The 18723-nt window shown below is 42.8% G+C and overlaps 1 protein-coding gene across 4 annotated transcripts in view; it reads left to right on the top strand.

The window, feature by feature from the left end:
* PEX5L (peroxisomal biogenesis factor 5 like) overlaps nucleotides 1–18723 on the top strand; it is a 288594-nt gene that overhangs the window by 53208 nt on the left and 216663 nt on the right. The window contains exon 1 of one of the 4 annotated variants that reach the window (XM_029066482.2): nucleotides 16194–16829. The exons of 2 other annotated variants lie outside the window; for them this stretch is intronic. In XM_029066482.2, the coding sequence (XP_028922315.1) occupies nucleotides 16713–16829 (117 nt within the window). In that variant the 5' untranslated portion in view covers nucleotides 16194–16712. Of the gene's footprint in view, nucleotides 1–16193; nucleotides 16830–18723 lie in introns of those variants that run through there. One more of the 4 variants, XM_029066427.2, reaches the window with a different exon arrangement.

Below are 18723 nucleotides of genomic sequence, written 5' to 3'. Positions count from 1 at the left end.
AGATACTTTCCATAGTTGTATAGCATTATCCCTATCATTCAATCATCATCTTAATCAGTGCTATTTATTGATCACTGTGTGCAAAGCAGGGTACTAAGCGCTTGGGAGAATATTACCAAAGCCAAGTCTCTGACCTCAAATTGCCATGTTGATCCTAGTTTAGGTCATCCCAGTTACTTCCCCTCTAGACTTTAAGCTCATTGTGGGCAGGAAATGTTAGTTATATTAAAAAATACAATAAAAGTTGGCATTTGTTAAGTGCTTACTATGTGCCAAGCACTCTTCTAAGCGCTGGGTTAAACACAAGAGAATCAGGTTATTCATTCATTCATTCAATAGTATTTATTGAGCGCTTACTATGTGCAGAGCACTGTACTAAGTGCTTGGAATGTACAAATCGGTAACACATAGAGACAGTCCCTGCCCTTTGATGGGCTCACAGTCTTAATCCCCATTTTACAGATGAGGGATCTGAGGCCTAGAGAAGTGAAGTGACTTGCCCACAGTCACACAGCTGACAAGTGGCAGAGCTGGGATTCGAACCCATGATCTCTGACTCCAAAGCCCGGGCTCTTTCCACTGAGCCACGCTGCTTCTCTATTGTTATATTGTTATATTGTACTCTTCCAAGTGCTTAGTACAGTGCTCTGCATACGATAAGCGCTCAATAAATATCCCTCTGGGCTATTTCTGTATATTCTGTTCTCTGCCACTTGCAATCCCATTCTGACCTGGTCAGAAGAGGCAGAGTAAATCAGAAGTAAATCTCAATCATTCAGCCCTCAAGCAGCTAATGGCTGGCAGCTAGTTTCAGACCTGGCATGTTGAAGGCTGATTTGGTTCAGGGATAGAGGGGCTAAATAACCTCTCCATTGTATTTATTGAGTGTTCAATCTGGAGCACACTTGGGAGAGCACAAGAGAATAAGTAGAGGCGATCCCTGGCCCTCAAAGAGTTCACAGTCTAGCGGAGTAGCATGGGCACATGCAGTATTTCCAAATGTGAGCATCAAATTTTGGTGAAGTTATAGAGGCTTGATTTTTTAAATGTCCCTATTCCTGTTTTGATTAGCTGTTGGTGTTAAAAAACCGAGAAGCGTGATGCCTGTGCTTTGGAAACACCTTAATTCTGGACTCAACAATGGTCACCTGGTTTGAATTTTAAGAGAACACTGGTAGATCTTCTTGAGGAAATTCCTGAAGAACTTATTGTCCCCCAAAGGACATTTAACCATTTACTCTATATCTTAAACAACTGTTTAAGCAGGAGGCTGAAGAACCATTTTGAAACAGGCTCAGACAGACTGAACTTCCAAAGACTTTTAAAAGGTGCGTCAAAATCAGGTAGAATTATTGAGAAGGGAAATGGCACTGAAAGGACTAGAATTCTCTTCTCCACGCTGCACTGACCTAAATTCCATCTGCTCTAACAAAGTCCTCTCCCTGGGATAGCTGCCAGCTTTTTTCATACAAAAGTTTAAAAAGATCCTATCATGGCAGGGTGGCTTTCAAATGATGACTTTTTGTTTTCAAGTCCATCCATTTCTGAAAGATTTTCATAAACCTGGGAAAATTTGTTATATACTTTATTTCTCCATAGAGGATAAGAATAATTAATAATAGTAATAATAATCGTGGTATTTGTAAAGTGCTTACTATGCGCCAGGCACTGTAGTAATTGCTGGGGTGGATACAGGCAGAAAGGGTTGAACACAATCCCTCTGTCACTTGGGGCTCAGTCTTAACCCCCATTTTACAGACCAGTTAACAGAGGCACAGAGATGCTAAGTAATGCCCAAAGTCACACAGCAAAGTGGCAGAGCTGGGATATGACTCCCAGGTCCATACTCTAACCACTAGGCAACGCTGCATCAGGGAAGATGTACTCATAGTAGCTAAGAACTACACATTCCTTTGTCTGGGAGTAATATCAGTGAAAAGTACATTGTTAAAATTGGGCTGTTAATCAGAAATGACAAGAGAAAGAGTTTTTAAAATAATCCTAATGAACCTTCAACCTCATGTGTTCAATTCATGATATTCATCATTAAAGAATTCACATAGGTCACATCATTTCAGTAGCCAGTCTCATTTAGTCCCTTAATTAGATGATATTCTTTTTAAACTGGCCATTGAGAAATGTGAAATTGTTCCTAAAAAGGATCATGGTTCAGTGACTGAACAGAGGTAGTTCTATTATCTTCTCTCATAAAATTCCATTGTATTGGCAAGAGCATAAGCAAAACAAGAATAGAAATATAACTCCCTCAGGATTTATGACAGCGATCTCTATGTTGGGGGCTGCTTGCTTCCTTTGAGACAAAGACTCACTTTGAGTCCTTTGGTTTTCTTCTTTTTATGGAAGCAGCGTGGCATTGTTGATAAAACATGGGCCTAGGAGTCAGAAGGTCATAAGGTCATGGGGTTCTAATCCCGGATCCACCACTTGTCTGTTGTGTGGCCCTTGGGCAAGTCACTTCACTTCTCTGGGCCTCAGTTACCTCAACTCTATTGAGACTGTGAGCCCCACATGAGACAGGGACTCCATCCAACCCGATTTGCTTGCATCCACCCCAGCATTTAGTACAGTGCCTGGCACATAGTAAATATTTAACAAATACCACAGTTTTCTTTTTCAGTAGTGAACCGGTTTTGCCAAAGGAGTTACAAAGAGTGCATCCTTACAGCCCTTTAATCACAGAGAGGAGTTCTCAAAAGTGACCCAGTTTTCTGGAGTTCAAAGTGAGATGGGAGTAAGTTTCCAGGAGGTGGGACCCATGTATCAAACGTACGTAGGGAATGATAAGGCAGGAGGAAAACATACAGAATGAGACAGAAAAAAAGGACAAAGAAGCAGAGACAGGAATAGGAAAAGAAATAGGGGAAACCCAAGACACAGGCAAGTAGGAGAGGTAGGCACCCATACTTTATCCAGACATGCACACAAAACACCCACTCAAGAATGTGTTCATCAGCTTGCATACACCCACATCGCTCCAGTCACTTACAGTCATTTACAGATATATCCCACTCAGGGCTCAGGACTCCTGGTGTAGGGGGGGACGGACCGAGTTAGGAATAGCAAGAGAAATAAGTGCCGAGCTCATCGACTGTTATAATAATAATAATAATGTTGATATTTGTTAAGCGCTTACTATGTGTAGAGCACTGTTCTAAGCGCTGGGGTAGATACAGGGTAATCAGATTGTCCCACATGAGGCTCACAGTCTTAATCTCCATTTTACAGATGAGGTAACTGAGGCACAGAGAAGTTAAGTGACTTGCCCACAGTCACACAGCCGACAAGTGGCAGAGCCAGGATTCGAACCCATGACCTCTGACTCCCAAACCCGTGCTCTTTCCACTGAGCCACGCTGCCTCTGTCATCGTAGCTCTTGGCTACCCACATGGCGTCATCACCAGGCAGCGGTGATGATGGTGGTGCCGGTGGTCGTAACTGTGACCAGCTTCTGCTTGTTGTCCCTTCTCCCGCTGCTGCTGAGGTTCTGCTTTGCGGTGGTTTCCCTGCTAGTGCCACTGCTTCCGGGGCTGAATTCTGGGCCTTGGCCTATGCTGATAGCCTTTTTTCCGGGAGTGGGATCGGGGTGAAATTTGTGACCGTCCCACCCAAAGCAGAGTAACTGAGGTTGCTATTGCTACCGTATCTCACTGGTTCCTTGAAATAAGGCAGGCCTACGCCCCACTCCCTCAGAGAGGTGTGTTGGAAATGGAAGGACGTGCCCTAAATATTCATTCAGTAGTATTTATTGAGAGCTTACTGTGTGCAGAGCCCTGTACTAAGCTCTTGGAAAGTGCAGTACAGCAAAAAAGAGAGACAATCCCTGCCCACAATGATCTTACAGTCTGGGTGGTGGGGGGGAGTACTTATATATATATAAGCACATATATATTTATATGGGGGGGGTGTATAAGAATAGTATTTACTGCACGATCTTACCATTTGCATCTCAGCCACCCCATCCTCAACACTGCAGGGATGGATCCTGCATGGAGATCCTATATAGCATCTTGTAGAAGAGTGATGGGAAGTTGGGCTGCCAATTTTGTCCCTAACACTAACGTCCCCACCCCGTCCCCCACCAACACACCCATTCACACCCCCCCCCCCCAACACACACACAACCGCACGTGTAAATCTGTAGAGGAACCCTTTTTCCCATCTGTCCGTTAGCACAAAAAGACTCACTATTTTTTGTCCTAAATGCGATTCTAAATAAGGAATGGAAAGAAAATAATTCTCGAAAACAAAGATGATTATAGGGTCTCTATGGTTTGGAAAACTTCGACCAAAATAATTATTTAAGAAGGTTTCCAGGTTGGGTTCAATTAGAATGCTGTGCACTCTTCCTGGATCTCTTTCAGGCTACTGTCCCACCTCCTCAACTCACATTCCACACACGCACTTACGAGATGGGTAAAGACGACTTTCATTTTGATTTGTATTGAACATACCCTTCTCATACCATGACCTACTGGAAGCCTATGGCTTTTTCTTTCAATAGTAAATGTATATTTTTTATAGTATGTAGAGGATGGTTATACATAGCTTAAAGTACACACCATTTGCATTTCTTAATCCTCATAGGCCACCCCACGATTGGACTAGAGTCTGTGACTGGAGTGAGATTTGCATAAGGGGCACTGGGTCGGCATACAGATTTTGACTGGGCATCCTAAAGTTCTAACAACCCCAAGTTGAAGGAGTTGTCCTGCGACCCAACATTTCACCTACCCTACGTTCGACATCTGCCAGTCATATAACACAATCTGACCCCGGCCTGGAGCCTGTTCCCCACAGCATGCGTCCTTGGCAGCGACAGTTCGTGTTGTGGGCGGGGAGTGTGTCTGTTGTATTGTTACAGTGTACTCTCCCAAGTGCATGGTACACTGCCCTGCACACAGTAAATCCTCAGTAAATTGACTGACTGACTGACTGACTGACTGACTGTGCCTGGCTGGGAAAGCCCCTTCTCCCACCCCTTCCAGAGAGGCCTCTTCATCCCCCTCTGTGGGTCCATTTCCTGAGGAGCTGGGTTAGAGATTGTCATTTTGTCCCCCAATTTGTCTCCCTTCAGCATGGCCGCAGTGGCCCATACAGGGGATTTGTGATAGGGGAGCATCAGGAACAGCAGCAGTAGCTTTCCACTCCCGCCTGGACTCTCAACTAAAAGCCCGTCATGGGCAGGGAACATGTCTACCAACTCTGTTACAATGTACTTTCGCAAGCGCTTAGTACAGTGATCCGTACACAGTAGGCACTCAATAAATACCACTGATGATGATGATGATGATGATGATGATGATGAAGAAGAAGCCTGACTCTGAAGACCCAGACTAGGATCCCCCTGCCCCTACCACAGGGGTCAGTTCCAGAGAAGAAGTCTCACAGCTGGGCACACATTCCCCCCCTCCACTCCCACAATCCACAGATGTCCTGAAACAGACTGCAGCCTCCCTGCCTCTGCCACGGGGGTCAGTTCCTGAGGAAAATCCATCTCCCTCTTCCCCGGCACCACCCCCTCGGTGGAAGAAGCAGCATGGTGTAGTGGATAGAGCAGGGATCTGGGAGTCAGACGGTCATGGGTTCTAATCCTGGCTCTGCCACTTATCTGCTGTGTGATCTTGGGCAAGTCACTTCACTTCTCTGGGTCTTAGTTACCTCATCTGTAAAATGGGGATTGAGACTGTGAGCCCCTTGAGGGACATGAACCGCATCCAACCTCACTTCCTTGTATCCACCCCACACTTAGTTCATTGCTCAGCACAAAGTATGTGCTTAGCAAATACCACAATTATTATTATTAAAGCTGGGCATTTAATTTACCTATGCGGACATTCCACCCGGAGGTGCTATTATGGCTCCTTTACGGGATCATCTTGAAGGATTTCACCTTATAAATGTTTCACAGATGAAAATATATCACTCTGTCGTGGAACATTGGGCTATTCTCCCCACCGCTACCAGTGGGCCCTGCCCATGGTTCTGGAAATATCCTTGGCGGTGATAGTGAACACAAAGAAAGGCGGCGAACACTGACAGCAGTAATGGAGAAGACACGGCTGATACTGCCGCCTTCTCTCCCTTCGCTGCTGCTGCAGTCTCGCCACATCAGATGCCGGTTGCTCAGACCACTCTCTGGAGGTTTCTGTCACAACCTTTCAGCATAGAGCCCACAGAGGGTAAGCCAGGGTAAAAGTCTAGAGGAAGCAGCATGTTGAAGCAGTTGCACAGGTGCGGTGACCGTGGAGATGGTCAGGGAGAGACAGTATTGGCTGACATCTCTACAGCCACCTGCTGTGTTTCTGATTTCTGGTTTGCATTTGGGGAAGGAGTGGAAGCTGTTACCACTCCCTATATCACTTTTTTTCTTCTCTCCGTCTGTCTGCTGTCTGTCTGGTACCATGAAGCTAATGTGACTTGATGGACACAGACCCTCTTGTTTCACAAATTCCCTAAGATTAATTAAGTGTTTTAGAGGAGGCTTTACGAAGCAATGATTCCCTCCTCAAGTGGATTAAGGCTCAATTTTGGCTTTGCCAATGAAAAGCCCTGTGGGGAGGTGGGGGCTGGGTGGATCAGAAACATACTCTTTCTGCCACAGGGCCTCCCCTCTCCCCCTTACCTCTTCCCCTTATCTCCCCAGAGATCACCAATTCATCCCTAATTTTTCTGAAGTTGGATCTCTGCTCACCTTCTCCCGCTCCATGCCTCCCCTGCCCACCCTGTTGCCATCAAAGAAAAAACTCTTGGATTTTTTGTGGGGATTTGTGGTTAAGCAAGAGAAGAACTGCTAGTCACTCTAGACTGTAAGCAAGTTTGTTATGGGCAGGGCATGTGTCTACCAACTATGTTATAGTACACACTCCTAAGGAGTTAGTACAGTGCTGTGCACACAGTAAACACTCAATTGCAAGGCCTCCCATGGTTGGACCTAAGATTCAGCCACCTTCCTCTCCAGCCTCTACTCATTTCCTCCAAATTTTCCCAGACCTGAAAGCCTGGGTCCTGAGTAAATGGGATTCAGCTCAGAATCTCCCTCTTGTCTGTCTTTTTCTTTTCCTGTGAGATTCTCTGTCTCTCTCTCTGTTTCTGCCCATCTCACTGCCTCCCCATATCTGACTGCTTCCTTGCTAATTTATTAAGCACTGCAGAATTTCCTAAAAGGGAATAGTTGGCAGCACAGATGTGCATACTCTGTGCCTTATGCTAGCTCTTCTATTCTAAGTGTTATTATTTCCACAGAAGGAAATGAAGTTTCCTGGAAATGTCAAAAGTAATCTTATGTTTCTTATAGTTTTTGCACGTTATGAGCATACTGGAAAAGGGGTCAATGGTCTAAGAATAAAAATACTGTGTGGGTGAACAGGAGTACAGAGAATTCACTGAGAATAGGTGGCTAAGCGGCAGGGTAGTAAAAGGGTGTTTGTAAATCAGATAGTTTGAATGAATGTAATAACAGTAATAAGCAAATAAGAGACATGATCTCTGAATGCCTGGTCAAATGTCTGAACCTCTGAAAATAAACTGCTGCCAAATCATTTTCCTTAAATCCTTTAGCTGTAGTGCAAATTTGTTTCCAATCGCTGTACCGTTTTAATCTTAATCTTAAAACTCTAGTACAAGACAAAGTTGTGTTAAAGCTAAAGGATTTAAGGAAAATGTTTTGGCAGTAGTTTATTTTCAGTCAGAGGTGATACTAGAGTTTTAAGATTAAAGTAGTAAAACAATTGGAAACAAATTTGCACCTGCTTCACACCAATTTGCTTTCACTCCTGTCCTATAAGATTTCATGGTGCAGGCTCTAGTTTATCTTGGTGAAAATCCAAGTTCTTTTCTGTTTTCTCTGTGGTTTTGGAATAACAATGAATTTTATTATGCGAGGAGGTAAGTGATCCCTCAGTTTTCAACATTATAGTTTACTCCACAGATCTGAGTGTTCTACAGAACAGAAAGTGAGTTGCTTACATTGACATATCAGCCATGTTGTATTGAGTATTTCAGTATCTAAAGTGTCACTGTCCTTTATCCTTTATCCCTTCATTGAATGGGAGTGAGAACATTGTAGGATTGGTTGATCTGGCCTAAAAGCTTTGTATAGAAACTGGATATGTTTCCTCATTTTAAAATGGGAAGCAGCATGGCCTAGTGAATAAAGCATAGGCCTGGAAGCCAGAGGACCTGCTTTCTAATGCTGGCTCCTCCTCCACTTGCCTGTTGTGTGATCTTGGGCAAATCATTTAAAATCTTTGGGCCTCAATTTCATCACCTGCAAAATGGGGATTCAGTACCTGTTGTTCATCTTACTTGACTGTGGGTCCTATATGGAACAGTGACTATATCTGGCATAATGAACTCGTATCTAACCCAGTGCTTAGGACAATGCTGGACATATAGTAAGTGCCTAACACCACAAAAATGTTGACTAAGAATGTACAAGTATTGTTAAATAGAACTCATTTTAAATGATGATGATCTGGGCAACGGAGTGAAATATGGACTGCAGTGTGGAGAGACATACGGCAGAGAAGTCAAAGAGGAGGCGGATGCAGTAGTCAAGGTGGGTTAGGATAAGCACTTGGATCAGCATGGTAGCAGTTTGGATGGAGAGGAAAGGGCAGATTTTAGTGATGCTGTGAAGGTTGAACCAAGGGGATTTTGTTATAGATTGAATATGTGAGTTGAATAAAAGTGATGAGTCAAGAATAATGCTGAGACAATGGGCTCATGAGACAGGAAGGACAATGACAAGAAAATCATAGGGAGGGCAGGGTTTGGGTAGGAAGATAAGGAGTTCTGTTTTGAACATGTCTCCCCCGATTAGACTGTGAGCCCATTATTGGGCAGGGATTGTCTCTATCTGTTGCCGAATTGTACATTCCAAGTGCTTAGTACAGTACTCTGCACCTAGTAAGTGCTCAATAAATACTATTGAATGAATGAATGACATGTGAAGTTTGAGGTGTCGGCGGGACATCCAAATAGCGATGCCTTGAAGGTAGGAGGAAATACAAAACTGGAGAGAGGGAGAGAGCTCAGGGCTGGAGATGTAGATTTGGGAATCATCTGCATTAGAGGTGGTAGTTGAAGTCATCGGAGTGAATGAGTTATCCAAGGGAGTGGGTGTAGATGGAGAATAGGAGACCCAGAACTGAACTTGAGGTACTCCCACAGTTAGAGGGTGGGAGGCAAAGGAAGAGCCCAAGAAAGAGACTGAGAATGAGTGGCCAGAGAGAAAGGGGAGAACCAGGAGAGGAAAGTGTCTGTGAAACTGAGGTTGGGTTAATGTTTTCCGGAGAAGGAGCTGGTTGACAGTGTTGAAGGCAGCTGAGAGGTGGGGGTGGATTAGGATGGAGTAGAAGCTGTTGGATTTAGCAAGACCATTTGTGTCTTTCAAGAGAGTGTTTTTTGTAGAGTGAAGGGGACGGAAGCCACATTGGAAGGGGTCAAGGAGAACTTGAGACAGAGGGTATAGACAACTCACTCAAGGAGTTTCAAGTGGAGGAGGGAGGAGGGAGATGGGGCAACATTGTAGGGAGCCGTGGGGTTGAGGGAAGATTTTTTTAGGATAGGGGAGTCATGAACATGTTTGAAAGCAGTGGATAAGAAACCACTGGAGAGCGAACAATTGAAGATGAGGGTAAGGAACAGAAGGGAGGGGACAAGTGTTTTGATAAGGTGCAAAGGGATGTGTTTGAATGTGCAGATAGAAGGGAGAACATCTCCTCTTGATGTACCAACTAAATGAGAAGTCAAGGTTAGAGAGGATTGATTTGGGAGTGCTCCACACAGAGGTGGGAATCCAAAGCCATGTAAGTGGATGAGCTCCCCAAAGGAGGGGTTATGTGGGGGCTCACTCTCTCTGGGCCCTGGTTAGTTCACCCAGAACTCTCAGTCCTGGGTAGCACCTGGTCACCATTGGGACTCTGGGGCCTGATCTCACTGAGGCAGACAAGCAGGCCTTCTACTGTCTGCCTTGTTACACTCTGCTGCCCACCACCATCCACCTCCACGCCCAGCAGCATTTCGCTCCCCTGCCCGGAGATCTGGGAGGGAGTAGAGCCACGGCGGGGGAGATATCAGCCATTCTGCAGCGAATAAGAAGTAAAGGAAGAAATAAACTTTTTCAGAGATTGTTAATTTTAGGGATAAGCAGGGTGGATATTAGGAGAGGAAGGGAGGAGGGAAATGGCTCCTAGTATCACAGACTTAGAACAGTGACTTTTCTATGGTATTTGTTAAGCACTTACTATATGCCAGACACTGTTCTAAGCACTGGGGTAGATTCATGGTAATCACGTTGAACACAGTCCCTGTCCTATATGGGGCTCACAGCCTTAATCCCCATTTTATAGATGAGGTGATTGAGGCACAGAGAAGTGAAGTGACTTACCCAAAGTCAAACAGCAGTCAAGTGGCAGAGCAGGATTAGAACCCAGGTCCTTCTGACTCCCAGGCCCGTGTTCTATCCACTAGACCACACTGCTTCAGTGGCTTTGGAACAGGAATGTTAGGGGAAATTCTGTGCATGTGTGGAGAGCCTCTTGATAAAGTCTATTATGGGTGTCATCTTGGAATGGAAAACGGTGGCCATTTTGGAAGGATTAGGAGAAACACAACTGTCCCTGGTTGAATGCTGCCATAAGGCAATTGCATTATTAGAAATATAGTATCCGTTTCAGAAAAGCAAGGCATACGTATTTCTTTAGTTTTATTATTTGGACATTATCAGTCCATATCAGCTTGGTGACTCTGCAAATTGTTTTCAGTCATAATATTTGCATATCTCATAATAATAATTAGTCCCTGGAGGTGATTTCCCAAGGGGCTGATGTCACAAAGCCACACCAAGAAGATGCGTGGAAGTGGCAAGCAACAGCTTAAGTACAGGAGGGATAAGAAGGATAAATAGGTTAAGGAGCTTCACAATGCAGCCTTATTGTGAAACTGTAGTGAGGAGGTACTCAGAAACAGCAAATTGCAGCTTTATTACCAAAATATCAAGGAAAGACTCACACCAGGTATGACCTGTGAGTGATCTCAACTGAGGACAGTATCAGCCAAAGAGAGTCACATCAACCATTACAATCTACCCACTTGGGTATACCCTCCCTCAAGTCGATTGATTGCCTGTGTCTTCGGCTAATGGTCCTCTTCTCCTTCTGTGCCCTTCCAGTATTGGTTGGACAGATATGCTAGTGCTCCCTCTTCTCCGAAGCCACCCCATCTCCTGGTTTCATCTAGTTTCAGCCAGGACTTGTTGTTTTCCTTTTGTCTTCTTGTAACTAAATTCTTCAAAGCTTTTGCTCAAAAAGAGCCATTCCTTTCTTGATTCCATACTGGTCTCTCCTCAGCAATTGACTCCTAGTTTACAATTTTTTCACTAGATTACAAGTTCCTTGAGGGCCGAGATTACTTCTACTTACTCTGCAGTACACTCCCAAGTGCTCAGTAGTGTTGCTGCTACTCTACGCAGAGTATTAGCTCAGGAAAAGCTACTGATTAATTGGTTGGTAGAATGCAGCATTGTTTGAGGCTTTGTTTTACTGTGTCCTTAAAAATGTTTCCTCTGCCCTTTTTGCTTTGGGTTTCCAAAGGCAGCCTGCAATAAATGGAACAGTACTGGATCTACTATGCAGCCCTGCTATATCCTATGGCAATTTCAAAATGGATCTTGAAGGTCACCCGCCCACATTTGCCCATCCACCTTCACATCAAACAAAACTCACAATGGGCTTTGAAGTACTCAATCATCTTGTCCCCTCCTATTTTACCTCACTATTCTCCTACTACATCCCAGCCCACACACCTCGTTCCTCTAATGCTAACCTTCTCCCTGTACCTCGATCTCGTCTATCTCATCACCGACCTCTCATCCGTGTCCTGCCTCTGGCCTGGAATGCCCTCCCTTCTCAGACAGAAAGATGAAGACAGATAATACATCAGAAAGGTAATTACTCTCCCCCACGTCAAAGCCTTTTTAAAGGTACATCTCCTCCAAGAGGCCTTCTCTGGCTAAGCCTTCCTTTCCTATTCTCCCACTCCCTTCTGTGTTGCCCTGACTTGCTCCCTTTATTCAATCCCCTTCCCAGCTCTTCAGCACTTAGGCACATATCTGTAATTTATTTTATATTAATGTCTGTCTCCTCCTGTAGACTGTAAGCTCCTTGTGGGCAGGGAATGTGTCTGTTTATTGTTGTAGCCTTCCAAGGGGACCCAGTAAGCACTCAATAAATATGAACTAATGAATGATTGAATGAATGGACTAGACAACCATTCCACCTTGGAACAGTCTCAGAATCTTGATGAACATCTCAGGAAAGTCAGATTTACTAGCTAATTCATTGTGTCAGGGGCTTTTTCATAGAGATCTCAGTGCTGCTCCCTGGGCTGCGTCTGTGAAGGATGAGAGTCGATGTGTTACATTCCTGAAAAACACAGTTCTGTCTGTGATATTTATAACCTTGTCATATGCTCCATGTTTAGCGAGAAACATGGTTTCTTTTTCCTATTATTCTGGATGAGTTTCTGAAGTGTGGCTGAATTCCTTGGATTTTATATGGAAAAACTATCTCTGCTTCTTTATCTGTATCCCAGGCATCGAGACCGAGACTGGCAGGTTGCCTCAGAACCCTCAGAGCTTGAGTTGATTGGAATGGCTGCAGAGAGCTTTTGTCAAAGGGCTCCAAATGCTTGTGTACCTTGCTTATGGCTTTCCTCATCTTTCATATCCCTCCTGGATTTAGAGGCTTTGGTAGCCTCAGAGGAGCTGAATTCCTAATTATCTTGTATTATCCCAGCACGTAGCACTATGTTTTGGCCCTAGTAAGCACTTGATAAATACTATAATTATTAATCCCTGTGCCCGTGGGCAAGACAAAGCAAAATAAACCCTATAGTTAATTTGTTTTATCTTAGTGTGCTCACAGTTGGAAAGAAAAACAACCTTAAAATCCTCCCCCTAGAGAACTCTTTTTAAAAATTACAGCCTTTGCTAACTTCTATGCATATGATGAGTTGCAACATTGACTTTTTCCCTTCAGGATGCCTGGTTTTCCCACGGCCAGACAAAAAAGCTAAAGGACCTGAAATTCACTGTTCATTTCATGAGTTGGTGGCCTACCTTGTGCTAACAGTTTGATTATCTCAAAATGCGTGCAGAGGTTGGTTCGGGGGAGGGAAGGAGGGTGTGTGTGGACCCTATATTCCTCTACTGTGTTGTTTTGGACTGGTTTCTTTTTTTTTCTTGTTTAGCGGTGCAGTGGGACCTACTGGAAAGAGCCATAGACTAGAATTTCAAAATGATTTTAAATATGAGAAGAGCTATAGTCTGTCAGATTTGGGAGTGAAAAGGATTCCAGGCCTTTTCAGCAGGGAAACAGCAGGGGCAAGAGAATGGTGATGGGAAAGAGAGAATGAGGTACAGTAGAAGATTTGCTTGAGAGGCGTGAAGAAAGCGAGCTGGGGAGAAGCAGCTGAACAAGATCAGACATGTATGATAGACTTGGTGGAGACTCCTGAAGCTGAGTATGAGGATTTGCCTGTAGATGGGGAGGGCCCCGTTTAGCCAGTGGAGGATTTTGAGAATTTGAGAGACGTATGTTGAGGGAGGAATCAAGAAGATGATCCATGCAGTAGCATGGCATATTTCCTTGGAATGGGCACAGGGGAGAGGCAGAGAGACAAGTAAGTAGAGTGTTACTATAGTTTAGTTCGATATGACCATTAGGGTTGTGGAGTCACACTTTGAGGTCCCCTTTTAAATGATGTAAATGCAGCCTGTAGCCATCTTCCAGAACTCTGCTTTTTCCTGTTTTATTAATAATAATTCTGGTATTTATGAAGCACTTACTATGTGATCCAGACACTGTACTAAGCACTGGGGTGGGTACAAGCAAATCAGGTTGGATACAGTCCCTGCCCCACATGGGGTCACAATCTCAATCCCCATTTTGCAGATGAGGTAACTGAGGCACAGAGAATTGAAGTGACTTTCCCAAGGCCACACAGCAGACAAGGGGTGGAGCTGGGATTAGAACTCATGACCTTGTGACTTCCAGGCCCGGGCCGTATCCACTAAGCCAAACTGCTCCTCTACTATGCCATGCTACTCTTCTTAGCCTCGGTGACCTCACTGGTAAAGTCCCCAAACTTGAATCTGGCCCTAAATTCTATCCTCAGTCAGCAATATTGAAGACTCTTTTCTACTCAAAGTGTCTCTCGGACCAAACTCACCAGGTATTTCCTGACAACTCCAGAAGACATCCAGCCTGTCTATTTATTGGTAGGGTCGATGGGAATGGCCATCAAAGCCCTTCTAAACCCATTCTAGTTCTTATAATATTCCTCCCCTAAAATTCAGATCTAGATCTAAGATAGGCACTCATTTTTTTAAAAAAATTGATGCATTTATTAAGTGCTTTGTACTAGGCACTTTACTAAGCATTGGGGATAGATAAAAGATAATCAAGTTGGACACAGTACATGCCCCAGATGGGGCTCAATTTTCGCTTAACAGATGAAGGAACTGAGGCACAGAGAAGTGAGGTGATTTATCCAAGGTCATACAACATGCATTTGGCAGAGCCAAGATTAGGACCCAGGTCCTTATGACTGCCAGGCCCGTTATTGGATTCCCTCTCCCTTCCACCTGCTCCTGTGGTGGACTATCAGGTAACAGGAGTTTTTAGTACAAAAAAATTCTCTTTGAGACATATACTTCTCATCCCACCATGCAAGCCAGCCATGGTGCATCTGTAGCCATGGTGCATCTGTAGCCATGGATAGAAAAGTCTCGAGCAATCTTTTAAGAAAGGAACATTGATGTTTCTTTCTAGAAAAGTCCCTTAATCGCCAGCCAAATCATTCTGGTCATGAAAGCTAGAAATGATCCCAAAGAACAATCTGCCCACTGCGTGAATAAAGGACCCTATCTATCCAGTGTACTTCCCATTGATTGATTCCACCTGAAGCCACCACAATCTTTAGTAACTTTATTGAGTGATCAGTACACGCAGAGAACCTGAAGTGCTTGGGAGACTCCCAAGACACTCCAAGACAATTTCTTGCTGGGAGCTGGGGTGGGAGGATGTTCCTCGCAGGGAGCTATTGATAGGTACCAGTCTTCTCCTAATGGTACCAGGTAGTTTCTTAAACTCAATCTATTGCCCCATTCCCCACTTCACTTGCCATCTCAGTTATATGATCTAGAATGTAGATAACATATTTTGCGAGTGTGGTTCTCTTTGAGGCCCTCGGCTCTGGCTTTTTCATCTGGCAACACAAATTCCATCATGCAGTAACCTATCTAAAGATGACTTTTGCCCAACTCTTCACAATTCTCAGACTAACTAGTCGGCAGTGATTACTGGTGTACAAACGTCGATGAAGGAAACCAGGTTAAGTAGGGGTGGGCCCTTGCATTCCAAGAACTTTGAAGTCTCTGCCGAGGAAGACATACCATCATGATCATCTTCTACTTATTGAGTGCAGTCTCAGCTGTATACTCTAGGTTCTAGGCAAAGGGAGACAATAATATTTAGGGAGCTGTCCTAAAACTATTTTAAAACATATACATATATAAAAAAGCTTCAGTAATTAAAAGAGGTTTTTGTTTCCCAGTGGCCAAGATGATATTTTTAAAATTTAAAATTGTGCCTAATTGTGCTTAAGAGTAGCAAGTGCAAAAATTAATATTTGAAAACATGTAGCACTCAGTTTATGTTTTTAATAACCCTACTACCAATATGAGTACACAAAGAAGCTGTTGAGTGATATTTCTGTGTGTCTCTCCACCCTAAACAGCAGGCATTGTCAGCTGTTGAAGCAGCTTTCTTTTGATCAACGATTGGAACTCCAAACGCATATTACTCCTAGTCAGCCATTCTGGTGGGCATATAGGATATAAGGGCTTGGCCTATGTTTCTCATCTGAGGCAGCAGAAAAGTGGTTAACTGGGATGACCCATTTTTTTCTTTTCTTATTTTAGAAAGTTAAAACGGGGACACATAGGTCAGAAGAAAAGATGGGTAGGATTCAGGAGGAGTGTTAAGAGTAAAATGCCAATTAGAAGGAAATTTGCTTTGGAAAACTGCCTTCTTCCATTTTGAAAACTTATTTACCTCACTGATGTTATCTTGGAAAAGCAGTTCATAGATCTTTCTTTCTCTAATGGTACTTATTAGCCAATTTGTTTAAAAAATATTGAAAATGGAAAGTTATATGCTTTGGGCAGAGTAATATTTCTCATAACTCTGAGACTCAAGGGGGTGGAAATAAAACATTAACTATTCCCTGCCTAAGCATTACTGTCTAACTGAACTGCAAGACTGAAAGAAAATGCAAAGAATGAGTGACCATTATGAGTTCACAAGGGACTGCTCAGCTATTTCAGAATAAAACAGGATCTGCCGGGAATTGAGAAAGGAAGCCAATAAGACTATCCTGGAAAAAAAGTTAAGAACAGGAAAAATAAAGGACTGTGAAAAACTGGGAATTGTTATTTACCACTAATTTAAGAAAACTGAATAGCATTTGTGCTGATGAACACATATGCAAGATCAACAAAAGGCAAATTGAATTTTAACCAGACATCAGGACTAAATTTTAAAAAAAAGCCTCTTATCCCTGAATAATTAATAGTGGGAAATAGGCCTGTTAGTAATGAAGAGAGACTAGATCGATGATGATTCAAAATGACTGAGCTATTGAACTGCTTTTTAAAATTATTCTTTCACAAGAAATGTAAAGAAAAAGGATATGGGAAACTAAGCAGTGATGAAGACCTCGATATAATTGTTGATCAGAATCAGGTAAGTGAAAGCTTAAATACATTTCTTATTGCTGCTCTCCATTTTGTTACAAGGTGTCAGAAGTGTTCAGATTTTCACCGTTAGCCCAATTATCCTTTTTTTGTTTTTGGTGGTGATGATTTATATTGCCCCAGTTGTGGTCTGCCCAACCCATCTGCTGACTGCAAAGCAGACATGGTCTTTGAGTGCTCTTCGATGGGAATTTTCTCCTAGCATTATCTATTCGGTATGATGTGAAAAGATCATATAAAATATTGAAGTAGATCAAGATAGGATGAATCTCATTCCAATGGGCTGTGGGTATCAGATAACAGAGTTAGCAAAACTCTGACAATGTCTTGTGACAAACAAAAATAGAAAAAGAAAGGTAGTGTGTCAATCTTTTAAAGGAATCCCTGAGATCCCATGTCTACATGTATCCTAAGAATTTTAGAAAATATAGGAGCAAACCTTTTTTTTTAAATCTGAAATATGGTTTGTGACAGATTCCCAAAGTGATTTTAGTCTATAAAACCATTAAATAATTTTAAAATGTGGTACACTGACCTGAACAGTTCTAAATACATGGAAAGCAATTTGTAAGGTGTCTCAGGACTTCTGATTTGGGAAGCATCTAACTTGGTTTTTTGTTGTCTTTTTTTATTTTTCCTAAGAGCTCCTAATGTGAAATGAAAATTAGTTAACAGACCATAAATAACGAGAGTGAAAAATAGCGACGTACCATGTAGAAGGGGGCGTCCAGCAGGAGTCCGTGGAAATCGTCATTAGCCCAGATTTTTAACATCTTTGTTAATGATCTAGAAGACAAGATAAACAGGATGTTAGTAGAACTTGCATGTGATATTGAATTTGATGATGATCCAAGTGCAGAATAAGAAAAGAATCCAGAGGGACCTGAAGAGATGAAGAAGTTACACATAGGAAGAGGAATGATTGACACGCAGCCTAGAAAAATTCTACCTCCTATAGGCTGGAGGAACTGTCACAGAGCTGGTGGCTCCCAATTGGGCCAATATTAAAGAGTTTATGTGGATATTTGTAAGAGGGGAAAGGAAGGGAACCAACAAAGCGACAAGTGACCTGGGCTTTATTCGGGAGATCCCAAAATATTGAGGTCCTGATGTCATCTTTTTGGAAATACTGGAGAAGTCCAGAAGCAAGATCCTTTTGATTTACCATTGTCAGGTGTTTTAATTTATTTTCTTCACTCCCTGATCCTTTAATTCCCCTGAACTATAGAAAAATTCCTTTGTTCATTGGTCATATTTGCCTCTTTCTCTGCATACTGAACTATCTTTTGTACTCAACTCCCTACCCTCCAAAATTGCTCTTGGGAGGAGAGGAAAAATGTGAATTTAGTCCTGACTTTTTCTACCTATAGAAAAATTGTCAACTTAATTGATGAGGCAAGTGATGGTGGTTGCTAGATTGCTTAGCTGGTCTATTAGCTATCATTTTAATTACACCTGAGTAATTACTTTGGGGCATAAGTTCTACCTTTCCTGTTCATGCTGGTGGGAGTTAATTGTCTTGATTAAATGAATGTCGTATTTCCTATAAATATAAAGATGTATAAAAATCCTTTAAACTTGAGGGCAGAACAATCTGTATTTGTCAAAAAAATTGATGTTAAAAGTAAAACTGAATCCTTTCTTTTTTTAAAGTCTGTTTGCCTGAGAAAAGTATAAATGTGAGATTAAATCATTTTGTAATTCTGTAACTTTCCTTGCAGAGCCCATCTTGCTTAAAATTTCGGGTTTAACTCAGGACTATTTTCCAGAAACCTTGGAAAACCTTTCCACCAATATAATAAACAAAAGGGGGGTTGACTGAATGGTGGAACCCTTACAAAAGTTAACATTTTCATCCTTAGGATGGGTGTTGTTTCAGCTTA

This window comes from Ornithorhynchus anatinus, chromosome 1 (assembly GCF_004115215.2).
Source record: "Ornithorhynchus anatinus isolate Pmale09 chromosome 1, mOrnAna1.pri.v4, whole genome shotgun sequence".
Taxonomy (NCBI): Eukaryota; Metazoa; Chordata; class Mammalia; order Monotremata; family Ornithorhynchidae; genus Ornithorhynchus; species Ornithorhynchus anatinus.
This window is presented reverse-complemented; position numbering and strand designations above follow the sequence as displayed.